We start from the raw sequence: 16,903 nt of genomic DNA, 5'->3' as shown, positions 1-16,903 counted from the left end.
CTCTTATCAATGAGAATATGATCTATCTGATTATGAGTTTTACCATCTGGAGAAGACCAGGTATATTTATGGATATCTTTATGTTTAAAAGTGGTACTTTTCACAATTAAATTCTTTGAGGTTGCAAAAATAATCAATATTATACCATTATCATTACTTAATTCATGAAGACTTTCTTAACCAATCGTGGGTTTAAATGTCTCTTCTTTGCCAATCTGTGCATTACAGTCACCTAACAGAATTTCATATCATACTGAGAAAATTTATCAAAGACCTGTTCTAACTCTGTATAAAAATCATCTTTAGTATTATCATCTTTATCTTCCGTTGGTGCATGTATGTTTATTAAAATAATTTTACACCACCTACCCTGTAAAACTGCATATGATATCCTATCATTAATAAATTCTACTGTTTTAAGAGCCGAGATAATTCTATTATTTATGAAAAAGCCTGTTCCAAAATTATGATTTTCAGTACCGCCATAGAGAAAAGTATAATTTTTAGTTTTACAATTCCCTTCTCCTGGCCACCTAACTTCCTGGACAGCTATTACATCTAATTTATACTTAACTATCTCATTAACTGTACACTGAAATGCCCCAGGCCGATAAAGGCTCAGAACATTCCAGGTGCCTAATTTAATATCCTTATTCCTAATGTAGATCTTATCTTTAGTCCAGGGACCTCCCAAAGTAGTCCCCACCCGGAGATCCGAACGGGGGACTATTTTACCTCTGGAATATTTTACCTTGGGAACATCCATGTTGTTTAAGTCTTAACCAATTATAACAAAATGAAGACATGTCCACCCATCCACACGACAAAAAAAAACATATGCATCAGTGTCGGCCTTTCTTCTCAGGACACTCAAAAATTCACTGGTGGTACGATCATCCGAATTTGGTATTTGGAATCTCCAAATCCACGCTTTGGTGGTTTAAGAGCAGATGCCGTCACTGTCTATCGGATATGTTTCATGAACCAATTTAACCGTTCCTCCACAATGTAGGAGCTTGTGTTAGCCATTTTAAATTAATTATGAAACAGAAGTGCACGACTTTATGTAAACATGAAGGTAACAATACTTTCGGAAGACCCTATACTCTAACGGCTCCTGTCGAAATGTTCAACGCCTTTCAGTTGACTATAATTAAGATGACGCAAGAATAAAAGAGAATCCGGGCAATTACGACGGTGCACATTTGCGACCATATTCCAAGAAACCAGTTTAGTCTGGAAGGTCACCGTAATTGCTATCGCAGTGTCAAGAACATGAAGTGGTAATTCCTTCCCTACGTACGCAACGTGAACATCTCTCGAAATCTCCTTGAACGCTATTTCTTCATTTTCGTATCTGCTGTTGATTGGTAATTAATTTGTTATGTTCTCTACCGGAAGAACTCGGTATTTATTTCATTGTCGTATTTCTTAAGTTGCAGCAATTTTTTTCGTTGGAAATATCAATTTAGAAGAACAGCTTTAAATGCAATTAAAGATCTCTCGTCAGCATTTTAGTGTTTAGACAATCATTGTTGTGTCCAGTTTCTGTACATAGTCTAAAGATTCGTATTTGTTAAAGATTGTTTCATCCTCTTGTCCATCTTGTGTCCTATCCTCTTTTACCGCCTATTTACTTGTTCCTCGTATTTTAATAATTACTGTTGTCTCTTGAGGTTTTTGTGCTTTGCACAAGTCCTTTTCAATAGATATATAGATGATTATTCTCTCTTTTGTGTGAACGGGGTATAAATTCCACTTTCTTTCTGCCCACTGTCACTCAACTTGGTCACAATTGTACAACCGGTAATTTTTAAAGAGGCATTTTCCGTCAAGTGATCGCAATTGCTCGCAGTAGTAATTATTCTAGATTGAAATAGTCGGTTCGGCGGCCCAGTGGTCGACATTCGATCTGGCCAACGAAATTCCTGGGTTCGAGTTCCTTGTAAGTCTATCTTCAACTTTATCAATACTCGTCGTTATTGGCGGATTTAGCGGGAGGGGCGTGGGGGCACGTGTCACACACAAAAGGGATGACTGAGTGATATAAAAAATATTGATAGCATTATATTACAACGATCAATATTTTTCCAGATAGTAAAAGAATAAAATAAATTGTAGCACAAATATATACATTAATGGGAATTGTATTTTCTAAACACTTAAATCCGTCGACACTGGAAATTGAATGCTGGATTTGTTGATTAGACAAGACTACAACGTTAACTAGTTAATTGGTGACATAAAGGGAGCATTGTAGATACAATATTTCAGATGTTTCTGACAATTGCTTCCGAATAAATGAATTTTCAAATTTATGCCTTTCATTTTGTAATCATTGTTAATACTCACAACTACTTGTCTTCCACAAAATATCTACTAATACTGTCAGCTTGTAATCGAAGTGTCCTGGGTTCGTTTCCTGGTAGACGTACAGCCACCAGCAATAAAAATGGGACATATAGATTCTGAAATACTCGCTACCCTACAAGCCGTTATGTGTGTTGCCTAACTGTACGGCGGTGGTAGAAGTTGCCATTGAAAATTTGCTATTTAAATCCACTTATAACCGTAGAGTTAGGCAACAAACACAACGCCTTGCAGGGAAGAAGTATTTCAGAATCTATATGTCCCATTTTATTGCCGGTGACTGTACATTGCACAGTAGTTCTGATTCTACTTTGAAGGTCCATTCCTAATTAGTTTATATGACCACAAACTTGACCTTTGTAAATGGGTGATATGGATATGATATGTGGATATGTGTATGCAATGTATGAATGCACTTGAGGCAGTGCTTAATATCTAGAAGTATCTATCTGTATATCTTATGTCCAATGTTGCATATTTTATCCTTACGACATATTCTGTGCCCCTCCCAGAAAAAAAATCTATATAAACTTATGCTCGTCGTGGTGATTGACCAAAAAGTGGGGAAAGTGACATAAACTAGCAACAATAGAAATATAAATTATAAATAGGAATAACAAATACACGTAATAAAAATTTCATGAGAACACCTTGCTGATAACTTGGGTCAACTGTAGTCACTTTTCACGCTCACTGTACAAGTTTTAACTATTATCTCATAGTGGAGTAATGAGTTGATTTATATATACACCCGTAAGTGTAATTCAAACCTCGCAAGGCCGGGATGTGCCGTTTTAATCTTCCTTGCACTGTTGCATTCACTGGTTTATTGCATTCATATCCAAGTTTGAGTGCAGTTGAGTTATGTGCAGAATTGTTTCTTCGTTTCATGCGATAAATTTCTGCAGGAGAGAAATATTCCTATCCTCTACCGAGCGAAGGGAATTGAATTGGGGAAGATTGAGTTTTTCGACATCTGTGAACGGGATTTCGAAATACATGGCAGTGTTGCCAGTTCGGGTTTAGAAAAATCATGAAAATTTTTTTTAGGAATTCATATTTAAACCAAAAAATATCAGGCTGGTTAAAATTAAAATTTTGATGATATACGTGTTTCAAGGATTTCCTGAAATAATGAAAATAAGATACGTTTATGTAGTGTCTAATTGTATGGTATTTACAATATTAGTAAAAACAATATTGTGGTAAGGGGAAATGAAGTTAAATATTTGTGGTCTGTGACTCTCTTTGCGTTGTTTTTGTCCTACATTACTAATAATCACCTTCCATTTCGTTTTCCATATGGGATACTACCAACTATCAGTTTTCTCTACATTGTTGTGGCATTACTGCTCGTTGGAATTTTATTTAATTGTCTTAAAACTAGGTGTCACTTGCAAGGTAGTTCAGTATAACGTTTTTCATCAATTCAAACTTATAAGTAACTGAAAGTATAACGTCATTAAATTTTGTAGTAATATTGGGTTACTTATAAGGATATTTTCATCAGCACATAAATGTTAGTTCCGTGTAATAAAATAAAATGAAGATAGGATCCAGACTTTAAAAAATTGTTTGCCTTCTTTGAGTAGCTACGGTATGCGGAATTTATTTAACTGTGAAAAAGAAGCTTACGGCACGGCAGTTGTCTTAAAACAGGCTTTAACACGTCTCCTGGAGCTAACGTTACGTCATTTGAGTTATAATCCGTTCTGTTATTCTTTTTTGGACAAAACGAATACAGAACGTGCTTGTTGGTTTGTCACTGATCATTGTGAACGTGGTTTCAGCGTGGAATACATTGCACACAACAATAACTATACATTCAGCATTACACTGTTTTAAATCCAAAGCAAACAGCATTCTCCTATGTAAGCAGAACCAGGAAAAAAGCACACACTATTTAAATTACAACCAACAATGAATTGGTGTTAAGACTTTTATTCAATTTTATTTATTCAATCCTTGAATTGAGTTTTTGTACTATAACCACTCATTTGCTGATCTATTCTTACTTCTTAAATGATTGTTGATGTGTGGCCTTAGTTCTACTTGTACTTTCACTCACAATGTACATTACATATATTTGCATCTCTGTGTGTGTTTAAAATAAAATAATTAAGAATATACGCATATACTGAACCTCGTCAGCTGAACTATGATATTATTATTTCATGTACAGTTACCTACCTCGCTTTGCAACATACCGTGAAGGCATAAGGAAGGATTCGCAGTCTCGTCCCTTCGCGGAGGTGTGATCAGTACAACGTTCCGGCTGCGTTTATCCCCACCCTGCTAGGTACTCACGTATTTGAAGCTGGGTGAACCCTACAACCCGTTCATGCAAGAATATTGCCGGAAAATTTCCCGCCCGAAATCATCCACAACAAGAATCGTACCTCGGCCCCTCCCAGCATGTGTAGTCAGATGCCACAGCAATCGGACCAATGCGGCTCCTTTTTAAATTATTATAATAGAGTTCAAGTTTTTAAGGGTATTCTAATGAAGCAAGTGGAAATGGAAGGTTAGGGCTTTGTGTCGTATTAATAAAATTAACCGAGTAGGAGGTGAAGATATGAGCAAGTGGTCCATTTTGGCAGAAATAAAGTCCTTCTTCGCATAGTTTCTGACCTAGCAACTTCTCGTAGATGTATTAACTTGTCATGATCTAACAAACATACATAAAGCGTTATGTTCACATTCATGTTAAGTTTCTGAAAACGTGTTCGTTTCATTCGTATCAAAATGTGAGCACGTACTTACCATTGGAACAGGTACTGCTCAGTAAGATAGTAGACCACCCTACTTTGAGAGAGTTCTCGGTCTTTCTCTGCAGTGCCAGCTTCATAAAGTATAGCAATTTGCTATATTATTCATTCCACCTATTACGTTTTTGGAATAAAATATTCGTGGTGCAGAGTGGGGTATTTAAGAAGCGTATGTACTAGGAAATTTCAGTATATAAAGTATACATGTAGTCCGCCCTCCAAAAAATTCAAAATTAGCAACCAGAGGGAGATCCTGAAACCTAAGGGAATTTTCCCCCATCTACACGTCAAGCACCACCATCGTAAACGTTACTCGAAATGATTAATTGTAATTCGCATGAGGGGATTGGCATCCACAGGAGTGAAAACAATCAATCGGAATGTTCGTCCATGGAACTTAACTCACGATCCCCCAAATGCGAGTTCCATATTTTATTGACACTTCTAAATAGTTAAATTTCAACGCAGAGGAAGCGTGAAAGTAAATGTAACTGATTTATGTGTCAAATAAATGTAAATTTTGTACTAAGTAATAGTTATTTTGTTACTTTTCAGCAGATAATCATTACTGATTTACCTTTAACCAAGTAACTGTTACTTTTATTCAGTAAGGGTAGTTAGATTATTTTTTCTGCCAAGTAACAGTTAAATGATTGATTGAGTTTGTTTATTTTACTTCTTATTTCTGCCCTGTTTGGCTAATCGCGAAGGTAAGGATGAGTAATGATATGATGAAATTGACGAAAAAACCGGGATTCGAACCCGGAACCCCAAGCATCGTAGCGCTATGTACTAACTACTCTGTCACGGAGCTTTGCTAACAATAAATGAGTCTCCTTTTCTATTAAGTAACTAAAAATAATTAGTAATTGTAATGGAGTTACTTTATCTGCTAAATTTGCTTTTCCTACTAGCTAATAGAAAATCTTACTTTTAACTTTGGGATAAGCGTTTCATCCTCAAAAACAGCTCCTTTCCTTATGATGTAGAGCGCCTGGGGGTTTTCCAAAATTTATCACCAGATCAACAAAATATGCTGAAGATCAGATCTTTCGATAAATCACGAGTCTCTGCAACTCTGATAGACGCACAGGGTGCAATAAATCTTCGTTTCTCTTCGCGGGAGGTCTCGATTTTTCCTAACCAATCGGATTGTCATTCTCCGCGCTCTCAACCAATACCATTCGTACCAACCAAGGCCGCATTTCAACATAACCTTGTTTATCAGGGACGGGGGCCTTAAACGAGAGGTCACGTGTCAAAATAACGAGCGCAACCCTCTCTGCATCAGGACAGAAGAAGCGCCGCATGACGTCGCTCCGTCGGGACCTGGGGGGGAGGAGGATATGCACAGCATGCGTGTGCGTGAGGGGGTGGAGGTTTACGAGCCGAGAAGGATGTGAAAAATTTCACACGCAATATGACGCTGTGGGATAGCTGGGTGAAATTGACCATCGTGCTGGGGGATGTGCGGAATGTGCTCTTGGAGGAAGGAGGGGTAGATTCCGGGATATGCTCTTTGCGTCTAGGTTTACTGTGGTTTGCGTTTTCACGGTTTAATAAAGCTGCCCCATATCTTGCGTTCAAGTATCCTTGGGCTTTCCAGGATATGAGAAGGATAATGTATCTTTACTGTATCTTGCAGAGACGAGGCGCATCAGGATTGAATTTTCAGATATCCTTACGTTTCGATCCTCGCATATTGTTCAATCAGGCGTTCTCGTTGTACACTAAAAGGATGAGACATGCATCTATTCCATGCGATAGTGAATTTGAGACAGAAAGGAACATCTGCGGCCTTCATTTCGTATATACACTGTCTCTGCTATCTCTAAACCAAGCGAACGAAAACAAGTCTCTCCCCAAGCAGTGACGCGAGACGGCTCCACCAATGAACACCTGAGAGGGAATAGGATTGCCTGGGGGAGCGACCGCAGTTACCAGCCATCGCAGCAGCGTGTACTGCTTCACTCTGCCCACTCGACCCCTCCCCATTCTCTGCCGCTTTGCTTCAGAGATAGCCGGGACAGAGTATAACATTTCAACGTTCCCTGTAGTAACGCCTGCTCCTTAGTTGGTGGAGTAGTATCACTAGAGACCCAGGTTGCAGCCCCGGTCTACCCTCCTTTGTGGACTTAGTTTCTACAGTAGTCTATGCGTATTCGCTAAAATACAAATTAGCTATTGCTAACGTTTTTTATATTTTCCAGTTTTTAGCCCCTAGTGATTGCTTATGATATGCTTATGATTACTTATTTTTTTGAATTTTGTATTCCCTTATACAGACATGAGCCAACCAGATAAAATATTTTTCTTAAGATGAAATTTTGTTTTTAATATTCACCGAATTTTATCTCTTTTACTTTAATAGTTTCTGTTTAATCCCTACACATCAATTGGTAGATTTCAGAACACCACCTATGATAGTTTATATAATTGCAGAAGTTTCCAAGATAAGTGTGACCGATTGTTTACCTAACACACACAAATACAATTTTTCCATTCTGTTATACTGGTCATATGCTGGTGGAAGTTAGTAGTGCGGTGAAAGGTTGCACTGATACTTCAGACAACTCTAGTTATGAGGGGCAGCTGAAAATCTCTCGGCTCGACCAAGACAAAAAAGGTATAGAAACACCAAACATTCATGCTATTCCATATATTCACTGAGCACACCGTACCTCAAGTTTCTTTAACCCTTCCAAAATAATTATTTTGTCTCCTCTGGAAAAAAAACTGTTCTTTCCTTGCTATCACCTCTGAATCCTTACAAAATATCTGTTCTATCAGTGTCTTTTAAGATTAGGATATAGGTAATAGTCAGAAGAAGCAAGATCTGGTAAGTAGGGCGGATGATGTATGCACTGAAACACCAAATCGCTCAAAACAGCTAATGTCTTCCCAGATTTGGGTCAGAGAGAATTGGAACAATGTTTCTATATTTGGTTTCATAAACATTATCCTATTTTGTTTGCAATTGGGGTGAATAAAAGAGAAGTAACTTTCTAATTGTTAAAGAAAAACTCTCGAGTAAATATGAGAGTAAGAACCAATCCACTTCGAAAATGACTGTATATTTCTTGAAAATAAAAAACAATATGCTGAATATGACCGAAAATCCATCAAAATATAGTCTATCACGTAGAAATGACCAAATATGTCAAAATATGCCCTTAAAAATCACCTTAATTTTATTAGTTTCTTCATAATATGAATTTCTGTATGTTTGGGGAACACATCACCCTTACCAAAAAAAAAATATGCTAAGTCATGAAAATCCTAACCCTAGTAATTATGATTAGGGAAAACACATTTAGAAAGTGTCAATTTATTTTTGGATCATCCTGCACACTAATATTGGCCTCTGTTGCGAAGTGGTTGCAGTGAAATCTTCAAAGCTAGAGGTCTCAGCTTCAAACCCAAGGTAAATCATTGTTGATTGATTGATTGATTTCGTTTACTTTAGTTCTCTTTTTGGCAACTTTTGTCTAATCGCGAAGATGAGGATGAATGATAATATGATGAAATTGATGAAGGGACACTCACGAAGAACACTTTTCCAAAGTCTGGATTCGTCCTCGAGATCCCAAGATAGCGCATAGATGTATCATTGTGTCCCCATTTCATCAGTTCATCATTCATCCTCATCGTGATGTAAACCGAAATTGAAAGAAGCATATACTAATGTTGCAAATAGTAAAAATTTCCCATAATATTTTGTACTTTTTTTTCTGTTTGCAGTTTGTGTCGGTTTGAGGAACGTGCAGATAAAAATTCCGGCAGCCGTACAACACGGGGAAACCGCCATTTTGTTTTGTACGTTTGACCTTGAGAACGACATGTTGTACGCGGTGAAGTGGTACAAGGGGAGGCGGGAGTTCTACAGGTACGCACCGAGAGAGCTTCCGTCGAAAAAGACCTTTCATCTCCAGGGAATATCAGTTGACGTAAGTACAAATAACAAACTATTTCGTGTACAGGGTCATTACATTCTGTCGCGTTCAAGACATGTCTTTATAGTGTGTACCAGTAGCGGCTGCACACACACACTATTCGCACACTCGCATGTGCACACCCAAATAAATGTGCAATGTAATTAATTTTTATTATATTTATTCATTGAAAGCCATTTCTTCAAAACAGCAAATGTTGTCGGGCCACATCACCTTCCATTTACTTCCTTACGTCAGCTTTTCTATCTGAGTAACTCGCGTCGAATGATCATGAACACAATTGGAAAGTGCACACAGCTGCACACCGAAGTGGCGCTATGTTCGACGGTGGGTAGAGGAAGCAGAAAGGCTCTTATGGCTTGGATCAAGGGCTTTCGGACTCGCTTCGCACAAGGAATTGTGACATAGTAGCTACGGACATGCGCTGTTCCCTTTTCGTCATGTAGTGTTGCAATCTTTCCACTCCTTGCCTTGTGACGGAGTCGAGAACAACCCATGCATCATTGCAAATTGAGGGATTTTTTTCTCAGCAAGGGAAATTTTGATATCTCTCACCCCTTGCGGTTCTGAGCAGAGCATTGAAATCAGAATGAGAGGAGGGCGGGAAAGGAAGGGGAGAGGGCGTGCGTGTAGTGACGAACGTATTCAACCATGCAAGGCCAGATGCGATGAGTGGAATACGTTGACACAGGTGCTGGAAAAATAGGTTTATAAAATGTCAGAGGTTTGAATTAAAAGCATTCATAATGTCGTAGGAATTGGTACATTTAGTCGCTCTGACGTATTTGGAAGTTTAACGAAAATTTCAAATAAGCAGAGTTTAATCTTGCATTTTTGTCACAGAACAGTCAATCCAATTCTTTATTCAGTGCATACGAGAATCTGTAACTTGTACTATTATGGTTATCATGTATCATGTTTATGTAGCTAAATGCTTTTTTAAATATTTCTTTTCAATTCAAACAAGACAGTTTTTCTTGTGTATCATTACTGCCGCCAAGTTATTGTATAATTTTACTCTGAGAGGAGGAAAGTAAAAATATAAATCATAATAAAAAGGAAATTAAACACACAAATGAAGGAGAATAACCAGAAAGAAACAAAGAGATAAAGCAAATATGACACTCGAAAAGAAACATAAAGAAAAGATTTCGAAATAGAAATTAATACCAATACAGGAGATGTATATATAAATAGCTAAACATTTGCAGAAGAGTAGTAGGGTTTGTGGTATTATAAACCCGAGAAATGATGAACCCCCCTCAGGCAGATTTGGCTACACTTAAAACAAGCTCAACATGCCCATATGAGCTTTTTGCTCAAGTGTGGAACCCTGTCTAATCCAAGATTTTTGTAAAAATGCCCTCGGGAAGTTCCTGTGAAATGATGAGCCCCCTCAGATTGATTTGTCCACACTTACAAAAGGCACTTCTGTCAGATTGTTGTCCATAAGCTTGTTAAAAATATGCCCCTCTTGATATTTTTTTGGCTACACCTAAAACTAAGCCACCCTCACCCACACCCACCCACACCCACCCATATTTACTTCCGGTTTAAGTTCAATTGGGCACCAGGTTCAATTTGTTTATCTAATATTAAAACAATGCAATATGCAGAGGCCCTCTAGAATTGCTCTGTGACTCTTTCATTTCTTACATCATAAACATATGATTTTTCACCTATGAGAATAACACTACATATGGTGTCATCAGGGAGTGTATCGTGGAATTCACAGATAATTTTAATGTTTGTCCTGTCATTAACCACAACTTGTTTCCTTTTTGAAGTGTTGATGACAAACATGGGTCTCTGTGCTTTGAATTCATCTGGTGTGTAATACATGTCGGTATTGCCAGTAGTGACCCTTTTGTATGCTGTAAATGCCTCATATAATTTCAGAAAATCATCCTTGGACATGTCTAAATTATAATTTTCTCTAGGAAATACCTCATTTCTGCCATTTTTAAGATATATGTTCTTGATGTTGCAGTTATCAAATTTACTTGAATTTTTTTCCTGATTATTGTTTCTTCCAGTCTGAAACAGTACCACCACAAAATCTGGCATGTCATATTGTATACTGGAGAATGAATTTGTAGCATCAAACTCATAATAGGTACCAGTGGCAGGCTTCTGCACACATTGATATGTATAAAATTGTAAAGGCACCTGTGGATTTTTTAGGATATCTGCTTTGTATTTAAGAGCATAACTGGCTTCATATTCAACAACTGGGATTCTTAGCTCCATAGTCTGAATAAGGCATTTGCCTTCATCAGGTAGAGTATTAGGTAGAGCTTCCCCTGTAGAGTTTAATGTACTGTACCTCATCAAAGCATTATTATCATTGGCAGCTCTTCTAAATGTAATTCTTAAATCACCCTTCCACATAATATATTTGTAATCTGAGAAGAATCCTGGCAACAGGCGCATGGGGAACAGCACTGTGTGGCTCTTAGATATAATTTTATCACCAGCCTCAAATCCACCTATTTTGTAGTAAGAAGCCTCGGTCTTGGATAATTTTAGTGTGGCCAAAGCTGTGGAGGTAATGCCGGGGTAATCTACTCTGTTTATAACAACACCATGCTTTCTGATCTCAATTTCAGAGAACAGATGCGGCACAAAATTGTCTACCAATCTTATATTTGAATTTGCCGGATAATCTGTTCCATCGAGCTTTACAACATCAAATTTGATGTATAGATCTGCTCTGTGGGGGTGTATAAAGCCATCCCCTACATCAAGATCAACCTCAATCTCTGTGTTGGGTTGATTTAAATTTGCAAAAAAACCTCCTGTTTGGGGGGAATGATTGTAGCTCATAACTCTCAATATTTTCCATTTTTTTTGTATGTATTCTTATTTAAATATTAATCTCTATGATAGCAGTTGTTGTGGCTCCAGCAAAATCAACTAATTCTTCTTTTTCATTAGTGACCATCAATTCAATGTTATCTATTCTATTATGGCACACAGGAAAATATAATGTTAGGGATGGAGTGTAGATGATGGGCTCCATAAATTCAGAATTAGGTTTGAATGTTGCAATGATGCCAGTTTGTTTGTGAGTGCCTATGCCATTTGATTTGGTGATCATACCCTCGGCCACATTACAGTGAATATTCAGAGTCTCTATGGCTAAGAATTTAGGTATATTAATAGCAGTGTGTTTGATGGCTGGTTCAAGTTTTGTGTTGTTCTCAAAGCCTAACAGCTCTCCTATAGTACCCAGATCCACTGTTTCTGTAGCAGATACAATCTCTACTCTGTGAGTGACAGAATTTTGAGTTAATACTATATCTCTGGGTAATTGAGCATTTAGAGTGGGCAGATTATATTGCCCTGGAGTGATGACAATTTTTTGATCTCCTACTGCAATTTTGTTGTTGTGGTGTGTAATATCAGGGATCAAGTACATGCCATAAAATGCTCTGAGAGCTATTGTTTTGGGATACACTATATCATCATGTAATTTGAGTTTCAATATTGAATTTTGGCTGGTGAGATGGAATACCCCCATGATGTTTTAAATACCACAGGGCCTTTTGAAAATTTTCAATTGATGGTTTATTTATTTGAGACATATATCTAAGAACAGATAAACACAAATGTCCACAATTAACATCTTTGAAGTTTTGAACACGGGCATTATTGTAATAAAGATTAGCTGATTTTAGATATTTTACTAAATTTTCAGGTGGAACACCTCCAAATGAATCAAACACAAATGCCTCATCTTTTAAATATTTAAGATAACAAATCCAGTGAGTGCCCTGATTTTTGTACTTATCCAAATTAACAATGCCACACTCTTTGTTGAGTGGTTGTTCTGGCAAAGAATCAGACATGTACACACCTCTAAAATTGTTGATGCCCAGTGGCTTGATTAAAGCTTCAATATCTTGGTTTGTAAGCGGCTCTTGTTTTTTTTAAACTTATTCATGGCTCTCTTAACACCTTTGCCTTGTTTCTCCATGGCCAGGTTATGGCACTTTATTTCATCTAATTCTGCCTTATTTTTCTTGGCATCTATTACTGTTTTTGCTATGGCAGCTGATCCCCCAGCCAAGCTCCCAACAGCCCCAAGTGCTGCTAAGATGGCCGGGATAGTAAATATAAATCCACCCACATGTGATTTTTTCCTGGATTGCTGTAATTTTTTTAACTGGGGGGTACTAAGCAACAATTTCATACCATGGCCCTTGGCAAGACAAGAGCTTTTTTTCTTGCGCTGCTTTTTGGTTAAAAGACTATCAATAGTTTTAAGAGATTTAAGACCTGCATAAGGTATTTGATACATAACACCCTTGGCCTTCATTGTAGGTTTATTATATACATATTCACAGCCCCCACCCCAGTTTTTGTTTGGTGTTCATAGCTATGGTGGTTCCCAATGCTGCTATTCTTTCACTTAAAGAAGCATCTTTGATTACAAATCTACCAAATGCAGCCTCTTCTAATTTCTTGTCTGCAACATGTCTCTTGTCAAGATCAGAATGTGTGTTGTATGCTATGTCATGGTCTCTACAAGCAGCATCTAGGGGATTAACACCAGGATAACCTCTGTTTAATCTATGCTCCAATTTTGTGCCTGGACCACAATACTGATAGCCTGGAATGTGTAGTTCAAATGGCAGCTTGTTTATAATATCATTAACCAACCCCCGACCCTCAGAGATATTCCAAAATTTAGGTGGTAGAGTATTAATAATTTTTATAAGATATCCAATCCCCTTAGTGTCATTCACTATAAAATTAGACAATTTTGTGCTTATCATGTCCATAATTCCAACCTTTTCATTGTAAAAATTGTGGTTGCCAGCATTTTCCTCCCCAGCTATCACCAATAACCTATCTCTGTCTGGATATTCTTGATATCTTCTGATTTCAATATGCGATTCACTGCTCTCTTAATATTTTTAAGTTCCTGTGATGTAGGCAGATTTGATACAGTATTTTGCAAAGATACCTAATCTGGACCCTCTGAACACACATATAAAATTGCTGTTGTCTCGGATCAGCTGCTTCGGAATTTTAGAAAAAGTCTGTGCCAGGTAGAAACAATCAATGTTTTTGTGTCGCCCCTGTGTAAAAAAATATTGGCAACACTCCGAGTTATAGCACTCAAAGCATCAGAAGATGGCAAGTTCTGAGTCAATTTTAAGAAGAGGGTCCATGCATTGTGATTGTAAATTTGTAATTTCTAATTGAAGACTGGCATTGAGTGTGGTTAGTAAAGCTTGTAAATCACTTCTTAATTTCTTGACTCTGACATCAAGCATCAGAATCTCATCACTGTGATCTTCATGTCTTGTATGGCCAAATATATCATTAGGCATTTTGTTTTAGTGGTTATTTATTATTGAATATCTGATTCTTAATTCTATAAAAAAAGGTATAAGCTTGTCATAGGATCCCGGGACCTCAATATATAAACAGTCACCAGCAGAAACAGTATATACAGTGCCAGAAACCATGTTTGAGTGCTTAATTCTATAAATATTTCTCCCTACTGAAATCTTGACATTACCCTCAGGGGTTGTAATAAATTGCAATTGACCACCTACAGGTAATTGGTAATAATAAATTATTGTTAAATATGTACAATGTTTTACCTGTTTCATCATCAACATCTGTAAGTATGCTGTTCAGATGAATAATTAACAAAGCACTTAGTTTAGATATTATATCAGAAGAGGGTTGTGGTGTTGGCAGGTCCGTAATAGCCTGTTTTTTGAACCCAAATAAGTTCATAGGCATGTTTATTTATTTCAAATCATGCTCTGTAATTGGGCATTGATTACCACTTTTCAAATCACAATGACCCCATGGTAGAGTATGTATGCCACATGATAAAATGCATCTCTTATCATCATGTGGGTCCAGAGCCACTTTTCTTACAACATTTGTAGTCAACAAGTGATCCACACTCTGAATTCTGGATTCTGATGTTCTGATTGTGCTACATGATTTGAGGCAATTTTTGTAATCTTCAAATTCAAGCTCTTTGTCTACAGTCACTCTGCCAATGCCCTTGGCCTTTTTGGCAATAGCGCCACTACATGTTTCAAAACTGTACATCTTGGCCCTTAACCCAGCAAATGCCACAATAACATCACCAAGTGTCTCATCTTTTAACTTGTCAGGCACCTTTTTGTTGTGGGGTTTAATTTTTGAATGTTCAGTGGTATCAAAATATTTAAACAATTCAGGCTGTGTTATATCTTGATAAACATCTTCTGTTTGAATATCAAGAACAAAACTATCTGTGTCCATGTACATCAGTTTTACACGATCCTTATAAAAAGGCTTCAACACATCATAATACAATTTTAACATGTGTAATTTGGCCAATTCCAATATCACAGCCCCTACATAAATAGGTTTATCAAACTTAATCTTTGTTTTTTTCATGTTGAAAAGTGCCATATTTTCATCATAAATTCTTCTGTAATTGAAGTTGGGCTTTGCAATCAATTTTTTGCTCCGGCTGGGGTCAGTAATTATTTTAACATCAATATGTTTTCTGACATTTTCTATTGTTTTGCCATACACTGAATTGACCATCAATTTAAACAAGGTCTTATCAAATTGGCTCATTGCAGATGTTCGAAGCTCTGTGTTTGTATCAATATATGGCTTCAACCATCTTGAATGCCTGAACCTCAAAACTTTTCCAACTTTGGTCACTTGAACACCATGATTCATCAGGAACTGGAGGTTTTTGTAATATATGACATAATCCTGTTTCGGCTCTAGAGTCATCATCAATTTCTTCTGTTTAGAGCCAGGTGAACACTTAACCTCAGGAATTGGGGGCAGATCAGAAAATGTGTTGTGTAAATCATCAGGAATTGTCAGATCAACCTCTAAGAACAGGCCATAGTTACTGTCATCAAAATCCTTAAGATCTTCAATATTGAAATCTTCAACCCACTCAAGCCCTGCATATGGCAATTTATCCATCATAGCATAACCATAGAGGCTGTTGGCATCTACATACAGTATATAATTTGATGGCAGTGCTGGATCATAATCAGGAATATACTTATTATTTGCTCTGGCATATCTCTGAGAACATTGCACCATGCCTCCTCTTATGCATTGCTCCATAAACAGATACATATCTTGATCCTGGATCAGATCCAATTGCATTTTAGTGTTTAAAAACATTGCAGACCATGCTAGGCCCGGAGCACTGTAAAATACATTGGATCCAGCTTATAATTTTGCATGGAAGATTTTCTAAATGCCTGAAGTATATCAGCTAAGAGAGTGACATCAAGTTTTAAATATGCCTTGTGATAATCACCAAATGTCTGGCATTTTAAATTGTTCCACATCAACTGGGCATGGTGATAATCATCATCAGTGATTCCAGATGCTCTGATTTTGCTGTAAAACTCTTGTTGTGGTGGCAGAGAACACTCATCAAATTTAGAAAAATCTGTAACATAATCATATGGATATACACCCTTCCGCCTAATTAATTTCAGGTCCTGATTTGGAAACAAAACACATGTGATTTTGAATTGATCATCAGATAATTGAGTGGCCAGTGTAGCCAGGCTAGCAGACAGAATTCTGTATGAATCAAGAAATCTTAAGTGAATAGGAACACTATTAACTTTAATTATTTTGCTAATGGCAATATATTTTTCATTATTTTCAGCTAAAATATTTAAATTCTGCTTGTCAAACCCCTCGTACCTGATCAAATGATGAAAATCATAATTGGATGCACCATGGCAAAATATAGGGACAAATTTTGGTCTCTGGATCTTAATATTACAGCTATTACACAGGGCC

The 16,903-nt window shown here is 37.1% G+C and overlaps 1 protein-coding gene across 1 annotated transcript in view; it reads left to right on the top strand.

The window, feature by feature from the left end:
• The window catches only part of LOC145987836 (uncharacterized), a 524,248-nt gene that overhangs the window by 289,781 nt on the left and 217,564 nt on the right, over positions 1-16,903 (top strand). Inside the window, exon 2 of the mRNA XM_083122576.1 lies at positions 8,880-9,085. Within this exon, the coding sequence (XP_082978702.1) occupies positions 8,880-9,085 (206 nt within the window). The remainder of the gene's footprint in view (positions 1-8,879; positions 9,086-16,903) is intronic.

This window comes from Lepisma saccharinum, chromosome 5 (assembly GCF_977018435.1).
Source record: "Lepisma saccharinum chromosome 5, izLepSacc3.1, whole genome shotgun sequence".
In the NCBI taxonomy this organism is placed as follows: Eukaryota; Metazoa; Arthropoda; class Insecta; order Zygentoma; family Lepismatidae; genus Lepisma; species Lepisma saccharinum.
Note: the sequence above shows the minus strand (reverse complement) of the source record. Positions and strands in the feature narration are given on the sequence as shown.